Raw genomic sequence first — 24,452 nt, 5'->3', positions numbered from 1 at the left:
CAATTACACATACCGCCGTTTCATGAAAAGTGATGGTAATGGTGACCCGTTGAATGTATTACAGTTCTGCTAAACATGCTGGTACCGAACCGTTAAATGTATTTGAGCTGTGCTCCCCCTGTTCCATCTGTTGGCCACCTCTCTTGCTGAAAAGGCATGATACTGTCCTCTTAAATATGGCTTGGCCCTGACCCAAAAAGTGCTGACACAGACTCTCTAAAATGCATGAATGTCCTGCTGAAAGCACCAGTCATTTCTGATTAAACGTACATCTGCTCTGTTGCAAAGTGTTAATGTTGCCCTAATTAGTATAAATATGCTTTCCTACTAAAAGTATTTGTCCTTTCCTTTTAAGTGTATGAATAACGTACTGAAAGCGCTTGCCCCGTCCTACTACAGTCCTAATAGAAAAGTCCTGACGCTGTAACTTTGAATGCACGATTCTCCTACAGGGAATACGTGTATTTCCCCATCGAATAGGCAAACCACTAACTAAAGCAACATTGACGAAGCCAAAAGGTGTGGCTAATAACTAAGTGTGTGTGTTTGTAGGGTTGGGGGGAAAATGCTTCCAGAAATGTGTAACGGCTGTGGGAGCGAAACCGACGCCAACATTTATATACACCAAAATGTACCTCCTTGAGTTCTCCCACAGATTAAATTGCGCATCAGGGCACCCCCTAAACATCATTGAGCATAGAAAACAGTTCAAATAAGTAATGAGGCCTACTCAATAATTGAGTTGTAGATCAAAAAAATAAAGGGTCTTATTACAAAATTAAAAAATAAGAAATACAAGGTCAATGCTATCAAGGCTCTCAAATGCTTAATTATGCAGAGTATGTACAAATCATAAATTATTCTAGGTCTCACATAAGCAGCAAAATTAGAAGGAAGTTGGACAGCATTCCTAATAAGATAGCAAAGTCTTGTGGCCCACCCTAACATCTCATTAAGAGGTTCTTATGCATATGTCCTGCATACCAAATTAGAAAAAACTACGAGATCATCATGGTGTGAGCAAAAGCATAATATCTTTGGTAAATCAGAACACAAGAATAATACTAATCAATACCTCAATACATAAGCACCATCCCGTTTCTGAAAAACCTATTCAACACCCTTTATGCTAATTTCATCTAGAGATATTCTAACTAATATGAAACATTTAAACAGTAGGACTTTCCATGAATGCAAGTGAATTGGCTAGTGGTCACAGCGGAAGGCAGCAAAAGAGACCTGCAAGTTTACATAGAACTAGGAAAAGATTATCAAAAGCAATATAATCATAACAGTGGAAATAAACTACTACACATCAGATTGACTGTGCTCTGTACATAGGGGGAAGTAGGAGTAAGTGACAATGATGCATCCATCTTGTCTAATATGGCGTTTTACATGAAAATGTGGCGTAAATAAAACACATTAATAAACACATTTCTACTCATCATACAAAGTTTGTTTCAATTGCAATAATGTCAATTCAGCCTACATATGTATTCAAGAATTAAAGAAAATATGAATCACCATTATTAGTGCTGTGGAGCTCCCTTAACTAATCTTGGTGCTGCTCTCATGCTGTTGAGAGAAGCCAAGATTAGATAGAGCGGGTTGGTGGGTCGCTCCATTAGGCCCTTGAAGCCAATGCTTGCTCTCCACCCAGCTGTCTGACAGCTGAATGGAGAGCTGCAAAGGGCGCATGTCAGGCCGGCCATCGCAGACCGATCGGCCAAACTGACATGCGCACTTTGGAGCATCTGGCCTGCGCTCCAATCCTCGACACGCCCCTTTCTTGGAACGGGGCAATGGGTGCAGCACGCACATTGGAAAAATAAAATGGCAATGAAATCCTTTATTTCATTGCCATTTTATTTTTTCACAGGTTGATAGCAGCGGGTGGGTGGGGGGGTGACCCTCGTCCCCCCTCCCCCGGTACCCGGTGGAGAAACCGCTGTTGGTAGTGTGATACTGCTACTCTTTGAGTGATATGAGTGCTGTTGGTAGTGCATGACTATTTGACTGAAGTGTGTGAGAGTGCATTCGCTCTTCTAGACTGCTCGTATATGAGGGGTGTGAGAATGCTTCTTGTAGTGTATGAATTGTATTCTCTAACAAATGTGAGAATGCTTCTGGCAGTGTAGGACTGCTAGTCTGCAAGTATTGTGAGAGTGCTGTCAATATATAAGGTGTTTCGTTTTTATATTTTATGGACTTTAAAAGTTCCCCTTTTTAGGTCTCGGGACCATCCGGTCTGCCGAAGGCAGAACCTGGAAGTCGAGAGATTTAATGACTTGGAGAAGAGGGGCTTGAACCAGCCCCTCTTCTCCCCTGTTCTCCATTGGCTGGCCTCTTGAATGCTGGCCAGCCACTGGAGAAGAGGTCAGTCATTCAGATTAGGCCCCGTCCTTTTCGGATCGGGGGGCGTGTTTTTTGCAAGAAGTCTCAAGGAGGAGATAACAGCAAAACACGCCCCCGAATCCGAAAAGGACGCTGCGTTTCTCCGAGGCATTTCTTCTTGACCTCGGAGAAAGGCGGTGGTGTGCCTTTTGCTCTGCCTTGTTTCAAAATGGACTTACATCTTAGAGTCTCGCGACACCGCTTCACTGAGCCACCTGGAGGCACTTCTGTCCTGCCAGAAACTGAACATTAAAGCAGCAAACAGCACAGAGGAGCAGCTCCGTGGTAGGGACCCGCTGGAGTCACCGCACTCGGCCGGTGGCCTTCTGTCCCGAGGAAAGCTGCGAAAAGGCGCATAGATTCCTGATTTATTGCCTTGTTTGGGAGACAGGCTGAGTCAGCACGTCTGCTGTTGGTCCCCAGTCCAGTGTGGGGGGACTGCAGCCTCCTCGGACGGAGCAGAGGCCACGCTGACCTGCCTCGACTCCTGCCTGAGATGTGAACTTTTAGACACATCTCTACTTCTGACCGGCCGACCCACAGCTAACACAAACTGCCCCCCCCCCCCCCATTTACCTGCCTGCTCCGCACTTCCTGAGGGGCGTGGGGCCTTCTTTTCTCTGGGCTAAGGCAGCCTTTTCAAGGAAGGCCCCCACACGCGAGAGAGCCAACAGGCATCGGGGCAGGCTGCTGCAGCTCGGGGGCTGGGAGCTTCGAGGCACCTGACATGTGACTGACACCAGTGGACTGTCCGAAAGTCTCCTCAAACCACAACGACTCTCAGTCCCAGGCTCACACAGTGCGGCGCCGGTGATCAGTATGATGCACTGTAAGTCCCGGCTCCCCCACTGACACTTACACTGGTTCTGCACACTTTGCTTTGCGCGAACCGCGGACTCTGAGGAGTTAAATGAAGAAATCATAACTCGTTCCCTGTCAGGTATCATCACTAATCAGGGTTCAAGGTTGTTGTTTAACTTGGTTCCGGTAGGTTGGGATTTGTGAATCTCGCACTATTTTCCAATCACCACTCTCTCCTCAGGAGCAGCGCATACAAAGCTCCCAAAGACTACCATAGCTATAGCCAATTTAGGAACATATAGCTACGTCTTAAAGCGGCTTAAGGCACATACATTTCCCAGATCTACGCTACATAGATATTAAAAAACAAATTTCATAGGGCTGGTGATATCTTGTCGAAGAGTTCAGGTCGTGAATCTATTCTGATGGGCCTAGGCAGTGTGAACCCTCGCCACACAACTGCAGCAGAGGGCATTAACACATTATATTTGCACTGTATGTTTTAAATAAAACATGAACGAACGGGTTTTCTATCTTCAACAGAGTGTTGGGAGGGGTGTGGTGCTGGGATGACGTCCACAGCAACAATGCAGCTAAGCCTATACGAGCACGGCAATGAGGCCAGTGGTGACACTGCATCCGACGAACGTAGCACTGCAGCGAGCTGAATGTAGCTCCTGGTCTCGTCTGCTGGATTTCGAAGCGCAGGCCTGCTGTACATCTCGCACTTTGTCGACAGGGCCATGCCTCGAAAGGTTAGGAAGGGGTGGGGCACTGTCGCACTCCTATGCCTGCCTGTCTAATGTGTGCTGATAAGACAGCTCAGCGAGAACTGGAGTGGAGCGCTCCATGAAGCGCTATATTTGTTACCAGCAGATAGGTCGCTCTCCCCGAAAAGTTGTCTCAGCCTTTCAGGCTTCTGAAGTCGAGAAAGTAAGTGCTAAGGATTTGAGCACCATTAGGGATTCAAAGCTCCAAGAAACGATTCCCTATCGAACAAAGATTCAACACTGTGACCCGCAGGTTACACATAACATAGATCTCGGCAGCATCTGCTTATGCCAGGGCACCAGGGCTTCAAAACTGAAGGGGGAGGGGGTTCTCAAAGGGGCGTAACCGATTTAATTAAGGGCGTGACACGTAAACTTAAAATCCATGCTTAGCTTAGTGTGCTGCTACTGGTATTTTACTTCTTCTGTCATTACATCAAAATATATAATGCAGCCAGTAACATTACACCTACAACAAGCGATTACTATTTATTGGCTTTGTCAACGGTTGTTAGTTGCACAACATAAATAAGCAACAACCATGACTTCGTAGTATAATGAAAATGCTTCAGCTCTGATATGGTGAGACTGTGGAAGAACTTTGATGGGTCTCTCTGAAGTTACATCAAAGACAGTGCGGGTGGCACTGCTGCAGAGTTAAGGTTTATGATGACCTGTGCCCTTGAAAGTGACTTTACAGCTGTTTATTACGCTGATTCCAGTATTTTGAACGCGCTTTCGAGCTCGCTTGTAATGTGATTAAACATTGTGATTTATCATTGCCAAGCGATCTATTGATTGAAATGTTCTTTGTTGATGATAAGGTATCATGGTCCCCCAGCAGAGGATATCCATACATTTCAAATGAGCTCGTTTGTGAGGTGTTACCCGCTGTGTCAGATCAGGTGACAATGCAGGACATGATACCACCTAAATGGACCTTGTGTTGCAGCCAGCATTGCAAAAATATGGACGTGTGTTTAGAGATTGTTACTGGTTTTCTTTGAGACAAAGGTTTAGTAATTATACCTTTTTAAGAGGATTTTAATTAGCTCACCTGCCTCAAGCATTGTGGATAGGCACAGAAAAATAGAAGAGCTTCTTCCCTTGACACGTCCATTAAGTGAATGCCGTGCACATGTGTATATTTGTTTTTTAGCACTTTTTTTCTTTTAAAGCTGTCATGGACATGTTCCTTGTGCTTTGTTTTCATGTTACTACATTTTCTGTCTTTTTACTTATGTTTTATTTGTGTCACAGGACACAGTCAGTGATCACACTTCCCTGTTTAACAAGCATTTACAATGCAACAGTCTCGGCATTGTTAAAGTTAGAGCTATTGGCATTGCTCATGACATTATTTTTGTTTATGTTTTTTTTTAAACATGTAAAGAAACGGCATTGTTATTTACAATGTCAATAGCTTAATCAGTGTGTGTGTAGGTGGCTCTGTGTGTGGGTGCAAATGCAATAGGTCTTGCATTTGAGAGTGATTAAGCTATTGACATTGTAAATAACAATGCCGTTTCTTTAAATGTTTTAATAACAAAAACATAAACAAAAATGTCATGAGCAATGCCAATAGCTCGAACTTTACCAATGCCGAGACCATTGCATTGTAAATGCTTGTTAATGAGGCCACTGCTGACAGCACTCTTTTAACCCCTTCAGCGCTGCGCGGATTCCTCCGCGGTGCTGAAGGGTTCGAGCGCGGGCGGGGCCATGACGGAACGGTTCCGTCATGAGCACAGCTCAACCGATGCTCATGACGGAACCGTTCCGTCATGAGCATGGAAGGGGTTAACAACTAATTAGCCTTCCTCTTAAAATAATGCTATAGCAATTGTTCATTGTCAGTCTGCTTTCCTTAACGAGGCTGCCTAACAATTGGGGAGGAAAGTGGTATTAATTACCCAAGCTGTACACTTATTTACTTTCAAGAACCCTTGACAGTGACAGGTCTCCCCTACCCACTAACCTCCTGAATGGGTTACAGATCCCCACATCTTGAGCACAAACAATTGTGTGTTTGGTGTAACCGAGCACTATTACACTAGTAAACTGTCTTAGTCCTCTCTTCCAGCCCCTCTAGGACACAGAACTTCAAGGAATAACTGCTGAAGTGTCTAGCTGTTGCACTTCCTGGCTAGCACAAATCCAAGTGCACCAACACCGATTTTGTTTTGGGATGGGGGGTCTCAGCCACTATGTTGGAGGGAAGGTGCTGAACCCTGCAAACAAATAGCTAGTGACCTAGTGCTGTATTTCTGCTCTGGGATTGCTGAACGACTGCAATCCATGTGCAGGGATATAAACCATTGGAAAAAGGAGACTCTGCCCGTTTCATCACTGCCACTCCCATTCAAATTGGTGCTTAGAGAGTGGCACAAAGCCGCCAGGAGCAAACTCAGTAAAAAAAATGAATGGCTGACGCTATTATTCCTTTCTTGGGGGAACACCTTGGGAATGGCTGTGGGGACTGTTTGCCCCTTCCAGGGAAGAGAACATGTTAATATGTCTCCAGTGAAGTGGTCAGCCTCTATGCTGAAGAGCTGACGACCCCAAAAATCAAATATCTGGTGGAACAGCCACTATCCCCAAGCAGAAATACATAAAGGAAAGTAACTGCTGGAAAGGGTATACTTTCCCCTTTCCAACTGTGTCTCTCTCATAGAAAATAGGGTGGGGTGGAGGGGGGCACAAAAACAATGGCATGAATGCAGTGAAAAAAAAAGAGTGCAGATATTTTCTCTTCACTTGGGGCAACTATTAGGGATGGCTAGAGGTCTGATCGCACATACCCAGGGAAGGAAACATGTTAATCATTAATATTCCCCTATGGGATGTGGGGGACGGTCTCTATGCCAGGGGGCAACTAATTACCCAGAGATGTGATAAATGTTGTAATACATTTTGATAATTTGGCTAATTTGTTTAAACAGTGCCTTATTCAACACTCTTGAGTAGCTACCAAACTAGAGAGGGAGGCAGAGGTAGAGGTTAGGTTTATCCTCCTGGCAGTTACGTAGTGAGCCAAAAATCGAGTATTTGGAACAAAACCTGCCCTTACGAAATTAGATAGCATACAATAAGAGTTCGTTGTAATCACTTGTCTAGAAAAAATACTTTTTTTCTAGTGACCCCTCACCCACCAGGGTTGCCCCTAGGTGGCATGCTTCATCATTGGGGTTCCACTCAATACTCTACGGATTGAGGCATGCTGCGACTTGCGAATTATGTAGGAGCACTTTTTATTGTAGACTATGTGTAGTGCAGTGATGTGGAGTGGAAAGGGAAAGTAGCGTCAGATCTATCTAGACTCCATTATAGCTACTTCTTGGATGCCCTAAAAAAAATTAGAATAGCTCCCTCTCCCCCTCCCTGTCTTTATTTTTAACCATCAGCAGATAGTTTGGCATCATCCACAAAACTAAAACCCAACACTTTTCCATCAGTCCTTACTGACAGGCAATCCAAACGCCTGAACATTATAATTAAAAAAGGGTCTTTGCTTATGGGAGTCATGTCTATTTGCTTGGTATTCCAGCAGGCAAGGTAGTGCAGGATATTTCCAGCCTGCGAAAACATATACACAGCTTACTCTGGTACCTTGTGAGTGATGGCATGGATAGAAAAAAAGAGTCCGTGGAAGTGAGCTAGGACATCACTTATTTTGTGGGCCAATGCAAGGCTACTGGCATATTTGTATGATACCAGGAACAGATATGATCCACCAAATTGTCTGAGTATGTCCAGACCCTTATTTAAGACATGATGTTTGAAGGTCTATTCCATTAAAGTGACACGTCAAAGAAAAAAGAGCCATGACCAGTGTCCTGGGACCCTTTCCTCTTCAATGAAATTCCCCAAGTAGTACCGGAAATTTCGAAGTTTTAGTCACTAGGACCACAAATCTCACCAGCCAATTCCTCAACAACATTTGTTTCAGTCTTAATTTGGTAGAAATGCAGTCAGGGTAGGATAGGCTCAATCCTTCTGTTTGCCTTCCTCTGCTCCAAACTCCCCAAAATTGCTCTAAGTACTACAGCTCTGAGGAATTCCAGACTGCAGTAGAGGAACAGGGTGGCACTCTTTCTTCTGAGGTGAGAGGAGATAACATCAGATCAGTGGACCTTTCAAACTGTTAATTTAGACAATTTACTCTCTCAAAGACAGCCACCACCTGTCCATTCACAACCCCTCCTCCAGACCACCAGTCAAGTATGTGTATCTTAGCAAAGAGTGCATTCCAGAAGATTTCCCAGCACCAGAAGCACAAATGTTGCTATTCCAGGTATTTTATATTTCTTAAGGAGACAAGCACCCTAACACAAATTCTGGATCTGATCTTTGGTTCCCAAACAAATATCCCAGTAAAATAATTTTCAAAAACAACCTCTCTCCCTTTGGCAACACTCACAAGACCGATATATTCTGAGTGTATGGGAAAATGAGGGCTTACAGGTAAACTGTACTGATGGGAATATTATTGATGTATTGGCACAGGTGTACCTTTTGTGTGTCTTCATATTGTGTTAATTCTTTGATTCACTTTCAATTACTTGAAAAGAACAATAAAAACATTATAAAAAAAAAACAACCTCTCTCTACATTTTGCAGACTCTTCATGCTCAAGGCTTGATGGTCTCCTTGAATCCTCCCCCACGTCTATTTTCATATCCCAAATTATAGAAGTGCACAGGCATTTTCTGAGGTTAGCGGCAGGGGGACAAACTCCACTTCTGTTTGGCATGCAGTTGGTGCCCAGAGTATTCATGATGGTCATTGTGGAAACACTATCCCATTTGCCCCTTCGAGGCATTCACTGTACCGCTAAGTAATCGACTGGATCTTCTCCATAGCTAGGTCTGCAATACCTACAGAGTACAGTTACCTCTTTGAAAGAGTTGAGATTCTGGGTCTGATTTAGATATCAGCAGATGGATTATTCCGTCACAGCGGGAACGGATATCCTGTCCACTGAAATCTAAATCCCATGGGACATTATGGGATTCAATTTTCGGCGGATGGGATATCCGTCCCCGTTGTGATGGAGTAACCCGTCCACCAATATGGAATCAGGCTCTCTTTTCTCAACCAAGAGCAGTTTTCACTCAAACTACTTTGTGTAGGATTTTACCTGGATACTCAAGACTTCAGAGCATTTTGCCCACAGGACAGGTTCCTCAGCATATAACAGATGAGGACATACTTCACACAAATGCTGACCACTTTGGTTAACTCAGTCCTATTGTTACAGTGTATGATGGTCTCATATACGTAAAGCCCACCTCGAGATTTATTTAAGTATTTATAGAGCGCAGAAACCTTACTCAGAGGTATCTTGTTTGTGTGTGTATAATGGTATTCCATAGTGCAAACTGAGTCAAAAGTCAGCAGAGCTCTGTACAGGGTCAAAGACCAGCATCAAGTCAAAAAGTGAAAGGAGAGGTAGCTGGGTAGGGATGATTAATACATTGTGAGGTAGTGTTTAAAGAGGGAAGTCTTCAACTCTTTCCTAAATTAAAGCAGTTGTAGAGAGGTTCTGATGGTTACGGGGATGCTGATCCAGATCCTAAGTGTACAGATGGAAACTGCTTGCTTTTTTTTTTACACTTCTTAGTCTGCAGTCTGATGGTGCCCTGACTGTGGGTGTGTGTGGGCCACTAGAGATGGTAAGCTTTTGTGAAAGATAAGCAGGTATGCTGGCCGTCATGGCTTTGTTAATTCTGCAGCTTGTTTTGAATATGGTGAAGGTCAGTAAGAGGAACCAGTGGAGTTTCATCATAATGGGAAGGTGATGTGATCATATTTTTCACGCCCCTGGATGAAACATGTAGCGTGCTAAGGAGTGCCAGTGTAGAGTCGGGGAAATCATGGAGCAGGATGTTACCACCATCCAGATGCAAGAGTACAAGGGCTTGAACAGCAGTTCTGAAGCCGCTTTCTGGAAGAAACTTTCTGTAGAAGAGAAAACTCATACCAGGCCGTCTTAGTTTTTTTGGCAATGTGTTCCTTGAGGGTGGGATTTGTGTTCATGATGAATCCAAGTGACTTGGCATATGATGAAAGTTGGGGTTCACAGCCATCCAGCTTCATGTCATTAAAACAAGTTTGCACTATTTCTTGTTTGTATCTTAGCGCTATCAAAACCTTTTCAGATTTACCAGTCAAAAAAAGCAAATGACACCTGCCAGAACTCTAGCCAAGAAGTAAAAGCCTAGTTTTTATTAGTGTGCTAAAATTAAGCAGTACACAAAAAAAAGGCAGGAAATTCAAATGCCTGACTGCTGCGACCGAGAAGATGTCTCAGAACTTAGGTAACACCTGGGTTTATAGCAGGTGTGCTTCTGGGAAAGGGGATTGGACACGGAACCAAAGAGCGCTTTATGAACCAGGCAGAATTATTTCAATAAATCCATCTGCTTCATTGGGACCAGTGCAAAGAAGCTAAGTCTGAATTAGAGTCAAATCTCCTTAAAGTTCTGAACAAGCCTTGCTGTAGACTTTTGTACAAACTGTAAATTGTCTTAAGCCATGGCTGATAAACAAGCTAGATAGCATTATAGTATGTCAGCTGCAATGAAGACCCTAATAATTTATACCTTGTAAGAAAAAGAGTACCGAAGTGGGATCCGATACAACATACGTAGTTGAAAAAGGCAAGAGCTTACAGTGCGTCAAATTTAACTCGTAAGTGCTTCACACAAGGTACTGGAATGGGTTTCTTGCCAAGACAACATGGCCCAAAGAAAAGCTCCCATACTAGTGAAGTTTTGAAAGAGAGAAAACTTTCTGATGTGTCCACAATCTTTTACTATAATCATTTTCTTTTGTTATTTCCCGTATTGCAGTTTCTAAAGTCCCCTGGTACCTTGCAAAGCATTTATTTACGCCTTGTGAGGTATTCTGTTTTTTGCAAGTTGGCTGTCCCTTTCTGTAGGATGTTTTTTGCCTATTGGACTAGGCTTCTTTAGGTATTCCTTTGTAAATTTGATGGTTTGACTACATCTCTGATTTAGTTCTGTTCAGGTTTATATTCCGCTTCTCCTTGGGCACTAGAATGTTGTTTCCCCATAATTTTTCATATTTTTTACCTTTTGGTATTCTTTTAGGTTGCTTTTGTTTTCAGTTGGCTCTGGACAGCTGTCCTGATAATGACCCAGGTCAATTCAACCATTGGGGTAAAACTGTTGACTTTCTAATGTTTTGCAATACGGACTGCAGAATTTACTGTTATTAGCACTTACAAGCCTTAAAAATTCTTGTGTGGTTAGAATTCAGTATCTCGACGACACAATAATTTATTGCAGACTATTGTTTATATACTAAGTTTTTTGCATTTTGTTATAAATCTTTGTACATTTTTTCATTCACATTTTGCACGCACTGCGTTGCCACTCGTAATGTACTTACTGAGTATTGTTATAAAATATTAATAACAATTTGTTTTTCTGACTTTTGTGTTATGTCTCTACATGCTTATTTGTACTCTGACCAAAAATTTAAAAATGGTTTTGCTCGTGCTTACTACCCATTTGTAGCCATTATGTACTAATGGGGTAGCCCATGGAAAACCAAAGTACCTGGGTAAAGTGCAATATAGACAACAAAATGGTCCTAGTGGTAATGTCTGATTGTCAAAAGGTAGTCAAACAAGTTTGTATTTGTAAGTATGGTCAAAGGAAATAATCTGTATGTGAGAGAGACAAATACATACTAGAGAGAAACACAACAATTACTTCAATATAAAAGAATATATTCCTCAACATTTAGGGGCCCATTAGGATGGTACCGGCCGCCAGTGGTGCGGCGGTCCCGCAACTGCAATTAGGATGCCACCGCCACCTTGGCGGTGGCATCCTCCATTCCCAGCTTTGTGGCGGGCGGTGCTCACAGCACCGCCCGCCACAATGCTGGGAATGCACTGTGTGCATTGTCATGCACAAGGTGACAGACACCGCAGTCCATGACAATGCAGGGGGGTACCAGAGATACCCCTCCTGTGCACCCCCCACGAACACCCTGGGGGCCCGCAACGGGCCCCCAAAGACAAAACCGCCTGCCTTTCCATGGCGGAGTCTCCACCATGGAAAGGCAGTTCAACGCCACAATGGTAATATGGATGGCGGTGCCTGCAAGGCACCGCCACCATATTCCTGGGCTTTTCCGCCCGGTAGGTAATCGGGCGGAATGCCTACCGGCGGTAAACCGGAGGACAGTCTTCCTGTCCGCCGGAGTCCCCCCCCACCATCGTAATGTGGCGGGGGAAAAGTCATGCGGGCAATGGATTTTAGCGGGCGGATCGCCATACGGGCGGTGGCGATCCGCCCGCTATCGTAATGACCCCCTTAATGTTTTGAATTTTAGAGTAAATGCATATATACAAATATTTCAATGTATATTTTCAGGTTGCTCAAAGAGCAGTGCAAAGAAGAGAGTAAAAAGTGCTCATGTGCAAGGTGAAAAGGAAGAATGAAACAATCAAGATAGGGAAAACATTTCTTATAATTTAATAACATGGACACTAGCTATTGTGGCTTGTTGATAGAGACCAGTGTATATAAGCCTGTTTGGAATTTTTTAAAACTTTTTATCTATAAGCCATAATGGGGGAAAGTGTTCATTGAGTTACGATCCACCATCCAATGTGGACTATTAGGTCAATAAAGGCTCAATTGTTAAAAATTGCATCATTTCGACTGTTGCATTGAGGGAAGTTAACTGCCTCAGCATGCAAGTCTTCATCAGGACAGGGAGGGCGAGGTAGGGCAACCTAAATGAAATATAGAGAGCAATCATGTGTAGTGGTCTCTGTTAAAGAATGGGGCTCTTTCAAAATACCACACCAGCCTGTACTGACCTGTGGTTGAACAGTAGGGGACTATACCGTATGTGTACAGACCCTCTAGGGACCAGTGGTCCTTAGTTCCACATAACCAAAGTGGACTTATCTATAACATAAAAACAGATAATTATACTGGTGTCTGTATTAATTCAAATGATCAAGTGTCTCCAGGGAGCATGAAGACCTTACCACCGTCGTGGTTATGTTCCCAAACATAGATCTGTAAACCTGTTCTAGGTAAAAATTATTCCAAAGAACGGTCCAAAAAAGTACATAGAAATGTCTCAATAAATGGAATGCGGTGAGCCAGATCTCGGTGTATCTAGACCATGTTGTTTCCCCTGTAATCCCCAGGATCAACCATTTCGCATCCAAAGGCACCTCCACCAGCGTGACCCAGGACCCTATCTCTGTCGTTTTAGCCTGGAAATTCTGTATAAGTGGGCGCTCCCAGAGGATGTGGAAAAAGGTACCTCCACCTCCAGATCCCCTCCTACACTGCAGAGTCGAGACCCTGCTTGTTCTATGCATTAGCATATGTGAGCAGTAGGACCAGTGTGGTATTTTTTAGCTGGACCAGTCTGAAACAAGGGTGTATGGCTATTTCTCGTGTGCTCTGAAGAGCCTCAACCCAGTCCTAATTATTGCGGTCTCCCATGTTCCCCTTCCATGCCCTTCTCAGTGGCCCCAATGGGTCAGAGGAGTTATTGACCATTTCACGATAGATCACTGGCATCCCTTTATCTGGCAGTACTTCAGTAACTCGGTCCTCCAGGGGGGAGGACTCAGGCAGCTGCTCTTTTTCCTGTATGTGGCATCGAAGAGCATGACCCAGCTGCAGAGTCTGCTAATGCGTATTCTTGGCTTAGGTCTTCAAATCGGATAATAGCTTGGTCCCTCCAGACATCACCCAAGTGTTCTATGCCCAGCAGATCCGATGTCTTAAATCCCTTGAGTCTCCCCACTTCAGACCATAAACAACTGTGCCATAGTGGCGTCAAGCCTGTGAGTCTAGCAGTCCAGCCCAGGTATCTCGTGGCAGCCTGCCAAACTCTGGCCAAAGTCAATGTATGCTGCGGTATGTCTCTGCCACTCCTCACCCTTAAAGGAGATCCTCGTGTCCCCCACGTCCCATCGCCTTTCTATCTACCCTGTATGCAGGGTTTTGGTGGTCGGCAAAAAACCACTCATTAATCATAAGTAGTTGTGAGGCCCAGTAATATTTTTAAATGTCCGGGACCGCCAGCCCCCCATCTTAGTCCCCTCTGTGCAGTTTTACCAACGCTATTCTAGGGGGACCCCCTGCATAATAACTGACAAACCTCCCAATCTATTTTTCTAAACACATCCAGTGAAATTCTATAGGGTTTATTTTGCATGACACACAAAAATGGTGGCAGGCTCATCATTTTGTAAAGGGCCACTCTGTTTATTAGCGTTAGCGGCAAGCTGTCCTAATGCGTCATGTCTCCCCTTAGCCACTCCAACTGGGAGAGGATATTTCTTTTGAGGAATTCCTTGGGGTCTTGTATAACATATATGCCCTGGTATTGGAACCCTTCTGAGGCAATCGGAGCCAAACAATCTCGTGGCAGGCTGGGATTCGCTCCTGAGAGCAGGTAAATCATCAACTTGGACCATTTATTCATAACACTTTCTTAATCAATCAAGCTTTAGCTTTTTGGCAGCATAAAAAAATTCTCCCATCCACTCTATTGAAAAAATCTTGTCAAACTCCTGACTCTGCTAACCAGAAATTATTATTTCAGGTGCCATTTGAGGCCAGAGATTTGGTACAGTAATTTGTTTTGTTATATATTTTTTCATATCACACTTCTGCCATTTCTAGGGGGTGTAAATAACAGAGGTAACTATTACTCAATGTAATGGCAATTAATTTATCAACCTAGAAAATATGGAAGACTGAGTCCAATTTGCTGGGGTTCATACTCAAGATCTTCAGATCACTGTTTGTCTGCAACTGGCATTGCCTCTTAGAAGTGTCTTACTGGCCTTTGAACATTTTTGAGACTATGAGAATTTAAGCTTTGGGACACAGTTTCACCAATGCTGACCTGTAAATAAAGGCAGTTACTATATAATGTTGAATCATAGGTGAAATATTACTTCAGCATGAACGTTATGAAATAAATTCATCTTACTCAAAAATTAATATAGATTTAATGTAGGATTAACTCATGAATTCAAGTCACTGGGAGCACTAGCTCTAAGCTTTTGTTTTACAACCTAATGCATTCAAGGAGGTGTAGTATTAGTCCAAGTCATGCCAGTCTACATAGGGTATTATATTACTATAGTGTGCAGAAGGGGAGCACAGAAGTGTAACATTGTGCTCCTGTAATATTTTTTATTGATTGTTGTTTATTGTAATTAAGATCCAAACATTTCTGTCAGAATATTGAGTAACTGTTAATATCTGCAGTAATCCATAGAACATTAGACAGATATCGTAGTTTACATAAACCAAAAAGTAGTTTGTGAGTGGTGTGAGACAGCAGCAGTGTAGGGTTCAGTTAACAGCATGGCAAACACATTACAATTCAAGGTAGATTACATACCTGAGTTACACATCATTTAAGTTTTATATTTTTACTGCATGGCTATGGTCACGGGAGCCACTTAGACCATGTTGCAATGTAGAGAGGAAGTGATGATAATGAATAGAAAGTGAATCCCAGTGTAGGGATTTCAACAGGTAGAAGGCTGTATATTTGCCAGGATGCATAGATGCTTGGAGCAAGTTAGGAAGTTCTGATTGGCAGGTTTTATGTTGTGGGCGAAAGTGGATCTGGTTAGCATATCAGAGAGGTGTCCTTGGCAGCCTTGAGGAACAATGTCCACAATAGGTATAGAGCAGTGTTTCTGTTTGAAAGCCAACTGGCCTGGTAATAATTTGTAGGAGTGTTCCTTAAAGGATTATATAGGGCTCTTGTGGAGGAGGACTTTGTCCCCTGTCAGAAAGAATAGTGGGGAAGACACAAGATTAGGCTGTTGCAGTCAAGTTTTCTGAAAACTACATAATAATACTAATGTGATGCTACAATACACTGCTTGAAAGGATACTTATTATATTATGTTCACAGTAATGTGATGAATGTAAAGTTATATGTTGATTTAATTTTTATATACCATTCTGTCAACAGAACAAAATAGACATGGATGACTGCAATTCAGCCCAAGCAGATACTACCTCACCCACAAATTCGCCATCCGAACACGATCCTGACATTATCATTGTTGGTTCTGGTGTACTAGGCTCTGCCTTTGCTGCAGTGTTGTCAAGGGATGGAAGGAAGGTGACAGTGATAGAGAGGGATTTGAAAGAGCCAGACCGGATAGTTGGAGAGTTTTTGCAACCTGGTGGCTATCAAGTTCTCAAGGAGCTGGGTCTTGGAGGTGAGTAGACCAACGTCACATTTACAAAATGCACATATTTCTAATGCATCAGTATAGTCTGATACATCGAAAAAGTGTTTGGTTTCTCAAAATTCAATGAGGTTACCACTATTCAAGGTAAAGTTTTTGTTTGCACTTTATTGTGTTTTAAAAAAATAAATAAATGTACATAGTCTGTAATTGTCGGGTCACATTCAAAGCATTCCCTACAATGTCAGAAGACCTTGCAGAACAGAGGCAAAAGACTAACTAGGGGCTTAGGTGTCATCTGCCTAGTTTTCACAAAATCCGAAATCCAGCTATTTAGAAGTAGAACCTTTTTCCTTACTGTATGCCTGGCTCTCTGCTGTGGAACCTTTGAGCTCAAATAGTATTTCAGTAACCTAGGTTTCCTCCAGAATATCCCAGCAGACCTCCTAGCACTGCTGAGCACTTGCCAGTCAGGAATAGAGGCCAATGGTACTAAAATGAGTTCAGGATCCCTATGAATACGTTTTCTGTCCTTTACTGAGGTCTTGAAGTACAGCCTCTCTAAGTGACAAGTCTAGGTCCATGCCAGAGGCTTGCGCTGAGACATTTCATGTGTGCTTTGAGCTTGTAGTTTGCTCAACCATATGGCTAAGAGATTAGAGTCTGAGATAGAAGTGTGGCTCAATGGTTAGAGTGGCAGACCTCGATGCAGAGCACTGGTCCGGGACCAGGGTTCGATTCCCAACGCGGCAGGGTCTCGGGCTATAAATTCCTCGGACCTGATATTCTCGCATCAGTGCCTATCCTAATCATAGGTCCCATGCTGCAACTCTGGGCAATAGCTTGCTTAGTCTCCACAACGGCCCCAACAGCGCTGGGATGCCTGGCTTCACCATGGGGGTGCCCAGGAGTGGACACTTCACACGGATAGCCAGGAAGGGTTCCTGCAGCGGTATGAGTACAGCGCGGAGATACCCACAGGGGTGATTCGGCTTTATATAAGCACATACACATTTATACACATTTACATATTCTTACTGCTTTTTGGGTAGGCATGGGTAGGCAACACCTAGGCACGATCCACACTGCTTACTTCTGGCAGAAGACCTGCGGAATACCCATACTCTGCACTCTCGTGCATTCTTACTCTACATCCAAAGACAGAGATACTTAATCACCAAGAATAGTAGCCCTTGAAAACAGCCAGTCAAGTGCTCCTCAGTTTGGCATTTACTAGGAAAATCCTAAACCATGTCTTGTGGGATTTGTACAGTCCATATCTAACCAATGTGAAACCTCCCTACTTGTGTCACATTACCTCTTCTACAGCAAAATGACTACGTGGTGCCTACGAAATAGAAAGTCTCAGGAACCCCTTTTCCCCAAGATGGCTACTGAGAGACCTAAATGATAAAATGTTCTTTCTTATTTGCTATTTCCTGACGGTTAATTAAGATAACAGGACACATGTATGCATTAGGATGGCAGCAGAGCACTTGTTGGTTTTGGTCTGAGTCGAAACATACCTGCAAAATAAAACTCAATCTCACAAAGGTCTGGAAACATTATCACGACTCTGTGAAGGACAAAACAGTGGGTTCTGAAGATGTTCAGATGTTTGTAATTGCATCTGTAATGCATTTTCCAGACCTTTTCAGTTCACAAAACATATTGAAAACTGTAGCACATTCTTCTTCAATATAGATGATGTAAGAAAGAGTTCTAGAAAAATCATTCCTCTGACTTAGCAACAACCAGCAACCTTGATTTGAGGAGTTATTAAACAATCCTACTTCCAAATTGTTAGTTTTGGTAATTATTCATGTGTTTCTTATACATACTTATACTTGTAGGTCGACTGCCTTGCCTGCACTTACTCGTAAGGTCAGCCACAGCCAGGTCATTGAAGGCTGGCACCACTAAACTATTAAACTGCACCGTTGTACAATATTTTTAGAGAACAGATTTTAAACTGCATCGTATGTTGTTGAATTTGAATTGTTTGTTTTAAACAGTTAAAATCTGCACCTTTGCTATTATCACTTGCTGCTCAAACAGTTAAAAACGTTTAAAAAGCGCCGCATATCCTGTCACATATCTGCCAAAGATTATTGAAAACGAACAAAGTTGTAACTATTGGACACAGCTTAGGGCAAAGCGCATCACCAAAAGGGCAGGGAAACAAGAAACTGACACGCAGCTCCCAGCGCGCAAAACTGGAAGTCACCGGGGGTAGCGCTGAGGGAGGAGCCACGCCACTATACAAGAACGGGGCCGCTGCGCGGCCGCGCCAGAGGCACGCCTTTGGCGCGCCCGTCTGCGCCCATCCGCGCCCTACCGGGCCCAGGGGCCAGAACCCCTGGTCCAGTCACTCCAACAACAGCACTACCTCATAAATACTCAAGAGATAGGCTCTTTGAGCTGGCAATAAAGGATATAACCATGTGCCATAATAAACTATCTCCAAATGTGATGGAAGGACTTCTCAAATGCCCTAAATGCAAATGGGAAAGTGGCGTTGTTCACCCCACTATTAATAAAACAGTAACCCACCACAAACCTGATAACCAAGCCTTGAATTGTATCTATTTTAATTCCCGATCACTCCCAAAACACAGCATTGAAGTATGGGCAACTTTAAATGAGCTAAACCCAGATTTGGCATTCATCACAGAAACATGGCTTGACGACAACAACACTCCTGACACCCAATTACAAAAATTTAAAACAGAATAGAGAGGGCAGGAAAGGCGGAGGTACAGCTATCTTATATAAAAACACCTCTCCTGCATCACCTCCTCCATCCCTCAAGTAGATACGCTTGAAACCCTAGATTTCTCAATATTTGAAAGAGAACACTTATTATCGGTTTCTATCCTGCACTAAGCACAAACCTACTTTCCCCCTTAGCCTAAATCAGAATAATTTTCTAATTATTGGAGATTTTAACCTCCATTATGAAAATATTTCAAACCCCGGGGTCAAACATCTGAATGACGACATGCCAATACCACAACCCACCCAATTAATCTCTGAACCGACGCACATAGCCAGACACACTCTGCACCTTCTGTTCACTAACATAAGAGACACTAACATTCTTGAGATTAAACCATTGCCCTGGACACCTTGATCTCCTTCTCAATCAACCTCCCAAGTATTGAACCAACATACCAGACATCTAAAAGAGCCTGGAATTCAGTCACTCCGGAGTCTTTCTCCAATCAGTCTACTCACTATGAATACACAATACAGCACCATAAATCCGTCAACACATCGGTACTGCACCTACAACAAGAAATATAAAAACCACTAAATCATTGCGCCCCCAAACGTGCTAGCAACACAGCAAATAAAACCCTTTTGGAAAAATGGTATACACCAGACTTAAAGTCACAAAAAAGGAAATGCAGATCTCTGGAATACAAATGGAGACTTTCCAAAAACAGCGATGATAGACTAAACTACCTAGCGAATCTCAAAAATTACCATGCGGCACTGAAAAAAGCAAAAACTAACTATTTCACAAAAAGAATCGAAGACAATTGCAGTTCCACTAAAGACTAAGGTCGTTTGCAAACTTTGCAATCCCACCAACTTAACACAAACCATGAAACCCACGTTAGAGAACTGTGAATTGATCAACAACTTTTTTATCGATAAAGTGTCTAAAATGTACACGTCCTTCGACATTGCATCTGAAGAAAGCGATATAGACTGGGAAAATCTAGCACCCCCTGGCTCAAGCCCAACTAGATACTTTGACCCCTTTCACGGAAGAAGAGGTAGCCAAAGCAATGTCGGAGGTCAAAGCAGGATCACCGCTGGACCCCTGCCCACACTACACATTTAAAAAATAGGATCGATCTTATGCCATTATATCACCAGAATTTTTAACGAAAGCATAGAAACAGCCTGTTTCCCAGACATACGGAAGAAAACAGTGGTTTTCCCATTATTAAAAAAAGCAGGCTTTAAAATTGATGACCCAGCGAACTATCGCCCCATATCCCAGTTGCCTTACCTTTCCAAGGTCTTGGAACCCTTAGTAAACAAACAACTGACTACCTTCCTGGAAACTAACGACTTGCTTGACCCCTCACAGACGGGTTTCAGGACTAACAACAGCACTGAGGCCACCTTGTTAGTCATATCCGACAACAAAAGATCACTTGTCGATGAGGGAAAAGCCGTAGCTCTGATCCTTTTGGACCTCAGTGTGGCTTTCGACACCATCTCCCACTCTCATCTACTTCGAAATCTGCACAAAAAAGGGATCTGTCATAAAGCCCTAGCTTGGTTTGCATCATTCTTAAAAAACCAAACACAAACAATACAAATGGGATCTTGCTCTTCCTAGCCAAAAGATGTTAAGTATGGGGTTCCCCAGGGAGCCACTCTCAGCCCCACCCTCTTTAATGCGTACCTCTCATCTCTGGTGGACATCAGCAGAAAATGGGGATTTGAAATCTGTTCACATCCTGACGACACGCAATTGATGATTCCCCTTACAAATCGGCTGACAAACACCGATACTAAGAATAACCTCATAAACTGTTTATCAGAACTTGCAGGTTGGATGTCAAAACACTGCCTAAAATTAAACGCTGATAAATCAGAGGTCTTGCTCTTCGGGCGAGCCCGTACAATCTGGGATGATAGCTGGTGGCCCCAGGCCTTGGGCACCGCCCCTGTACCGAAGCAGTATGCCAGAAATCTTGGTATCATTTTTGACGATGCCCTATCCATGCATAAATAAGTCCATACGTTTTGCGGAAAAGGTTTTGCCACCATAAAACTTTTAAGAAGACTTTTCCCATGGATTCCTCTAAAATACAAAAAACTAGTGAACCTGGAAATAACCTGGAAATAAATGTTGAGAAAACGAAATACAATGCTAAAACTACTAACTGCCTGCACCCCCAACTGGAGGGTAAGTCCCTTGAAAGAGTACCCATTTTTGACTATTTAGGCATTACCCTCAATGACAAGATGGATTGGGGTTCACAAAACAAGAAGGCCAATCTGAAACTAACACAGTCAGTGGGTGGTATTTTGAAAGTTTATAAAAACTGCAAACAAAAAGTGGTCGGCCCCCGGCAGTAATTTACAAAACTCAAGCAAGGGAAGCCTGTCTATATGGAGCAGAACTCTGGGGTCACTGTGCGGCTCATTCACTATCTGTCACAGAGAATACTTTTATCAGGCAACTACTGGGCCTACCAAGAAGCACTCCCCAAACCCATCTTAGGTTGGATTTGGGAAAAGGTCCTATTGCTGATCTAACAGCCTCCGGTCCCCTCTTATTTTGGCGTCGCATATGGAGCACGCCCGAGTTAGCTTCTTATAGGGAGGAATTGAGGGATGTTATGTCTATATTAGGTGCAGCCAATTTACCTTGGCTGTCCTACGTTAGGAACACATGCTCCTCACTGGGGCGTGCGAATATGTGGTTTACCCTGGAAGAGATTTGTCCCAACATATCCAAAAAGTCCCTAGTAGTTGCCGTTAAAGAACACAAATTTGCTATGTTGACCCAGAGTTTGAACTCTTGTTGCCTGACCTCAAGGTTCCTAGATGTTAAGCAGCAGTACAAGCTAGAATTTGTTTTGGATAGCATTCAACTGTTTATGGCAAAAAAATTGTATTTACAATTTAGGCACGGTACGTTACCGCTCTGTGCATTTACAAACAAATGGAACGGTGTAAACAAAGCTGATTGTCCTGGCTGCTCTGCTTCTGAAGAAACAGAACTCCACGTAATGTTGTTTTGTCCTGCCTACACGAGGCCAAGATCGAGGTGGGTTCTTCAACTCTGTAGGAACATGGGGCTCAGAAATTACGTTGAGGTGTTTAGGTTACTTAAATATGAAACGCTTCCATTATTGGCAGTTGTCACCTCGAAATTTCTACATGCAATGTGGTGTATACGCAGGAGTACCCTTAACCCCTTCGGTGCTCATGACGGAACGGTTCCGTCATGAGCCACGGTTGAGCTGTGCTCATGACGGAACCGTTCCGTCATGACCACGCCCGCGCAAGATTCCGTCAGCACAGCGGCGGAATTTGCGCAGCATGGAAGGGGTTAAGGGGAATGTGTTGGCTAGTAACTAGAGGTTACTTTCCGGTTTATAAACACAACTGATTCTTATAGCTTTTTTAGAGAATTGTTCCAAATATTTTAACCTGGTAAACTAATTTTATAATGTTTTTCTTTTAATTTATCTTTTTATGACAACAATTCGCGTTTGCTTTAAAAGGTCTAGAAATCCACTTGAACGTGACCTGGAACTACACGTATGTTAAACTTTGAGGGCTGGGAAAGATCTGTATTGCTAGTTAGTATCATAACTTGAACTCGCTTTTTCATAAACTTGGCAACTATAGAAGATTGTAACATCGAATCATGAAATACTGTTTTTGTGTTTTAGCATATATTTTTATCCTATGAATTGTATATTCATTCTGCTTTTATGGCTTCTATAGCCGAAATAAAGTTTCTTTTGACTTTGACAAAAAACTAGTGACTCAAGCGCTGTTCTTGAGCAGGCTGAACTACGGAAAGGCTCTATATGTGGGCATGGCTCATCACTTGTTCACCTGTCTTCAGATAGTCCAAAACGCCGCTGCCAAGCTAATTTGCAATAAAAAGAAATTCAGCTCAGCTACAAACTGACTAAAAGAACTCCATTGGCTACCAGTAAGACAGAGCCAGCTTCAAGATCATATGTTTTGCACATAAAACATTGCACACATTCTCCTTTTTCTGTTTTGAGTCTGACGACACAGTTTTATCTTCCTGTCTGCACGGTTCTTAGCTGGCTCTGGGGAATTATCTGAGAATTCTACCCACTCTATGGCCTCTGAGTCCTTGGTAGTGGAGTTAAACTCTCCTTTCCCTTGCACAGTAAGAAGGGCTGGGGTAGTCCCCTTCCTGACTATCTCTCCACTCCCTGCTGAATAAGTAAACCCTTGATCATTTGGCATGAGCCCAAGCCAATCTATCTGCCCTATCTGCGCTGGTAATTTTCCTTTCTCCAACTGGCCCCTCACCATCTGTGGAAGTAGTCTGCGCTGTACATGCTGGCAAATAGGAATATACATCCCTTTATTCTCTGCCCACCTGTTAGTAGTGTCTTTCTCTACTAGGTGCTCGCACTTAATCATGCCCACCAAATCAGAATTGTGTGTCACCACCTCTGCCTCCAAGATTTTAGCCTTTTCATCTGTAAGGGAATCAAAGCATCTTTCTAGTAAATGTATGGGACAATGAGTATCTACATGATACACAGTAGCTGCACTTTGCTGCTACATTTTCCACATTTCTTGCCACAACTCATTTTCCACTTACTGGAGAATCCTGTGTCTCAGGTACCAACACCACCCCTGGACTTTCCACTGGGACCTGCACCAACTGTTCATGCAAAACTGCAATTTCTGCCTGTATGTACCACATAATCACGTTTGCTTCTTGTCCATTATCTGTTCTGTATAACTCAACAGGGCTCGACAAATCCACTCGCCCGCTCGCATTTGCGAGGGAGAATTGATGAGAACGAGCTATTTTTAGGTCCTACTTGCCCTTTCTGGCGAGTAGGAAGACAAACCAACTTTTGATCTCTGTCTTTGAAAACGGAGCAATAGTGACAAGATAACAGGATTTAAAGGCATTTTTATTGCTCACAAAGGGAATGAGCAATAAAGATGCCTTTAAATCTTGTTATCTTGTCACTTTTGCTCCGTTTTCAGAGACGGAGGTCAAGTAGGTTGCAGTGAGGTCGAGGGGATTTTCCAAGGGACTAGACCTGCAGGACTAGTACCATTTTTCGAATTTTTCGAGCCCTGCTCAAGGAAAGTCATCAGCCATTGCATTAGAGAAAGTTCAAAATGCAACCTTATTGTCATCTGGCCAGTATCTGTCAACGTGCAAAAACACAAAAGCACCTGTATCTGCCCTGTGTCTGTCACAGCACAAAAAACACACAAACAACTCTGTGTGACCAGTGTCTATCAGAGCACAACTAAAAAGCAACTGTGTTTGCCCTGTTTCTATCAGAGCACACACACACAACTGTGTCTGCCTAGTGTATGTCACAGAGCAGTGAAACACTAGCAACTGTTTTTCAAAGGGAGTAAAACATTCCCTAGTATTTGACCGTTTAATCTGAAAGCCAAAGAGCACCCTCTACTTCCTTTGTTTTTCCCACATACTCGAAGTAGCACACTGCCCCTGAACTGTCACATGTAAC

The 24,452-nt window shown here is 43.2% G+C and overlaps 1 protein-coding gene across 1 annotated transcript in view; it reads left to right on the top strand.

The window, feature by feature from the left end:
• SQLE (squalene epoxidase) overlaps positions 1–24,452 on the top strand; it is a 158,272-nt gene that overhangs the window by 1,348 nt on the left and 132,472 nt on the right. The window contains exon 2 of the mRNA XM_085604966.1: positions 15,981–16,233. Coding sequence (XP_085461092.1) covers positions 15,981–16,233 — 253 coding nt within the window. The remainder of the gene's footprint in view (positions 1–15,980; positions 16,234–24,452) is intronic.

Source organism: Triturus cristatus, chromosome 5_1 (genome assembly GCF_964204655.1).
Source record: "Triturus cristatus chromosome 5_1, aTriCri1.1, whole genome shotgun sequence".
In the NCBI taxonomy this organism is placed as follows: Eukaryota; Metazoa; Chordata; class Amphibia; order Caudata; family Salamandridae; genus Triturus; species Triturus cristatus.
Note: the sequence above shows the minus strand (reverse complement) of the source record. Positions and strands in the feature narration are given on the sequence as shown.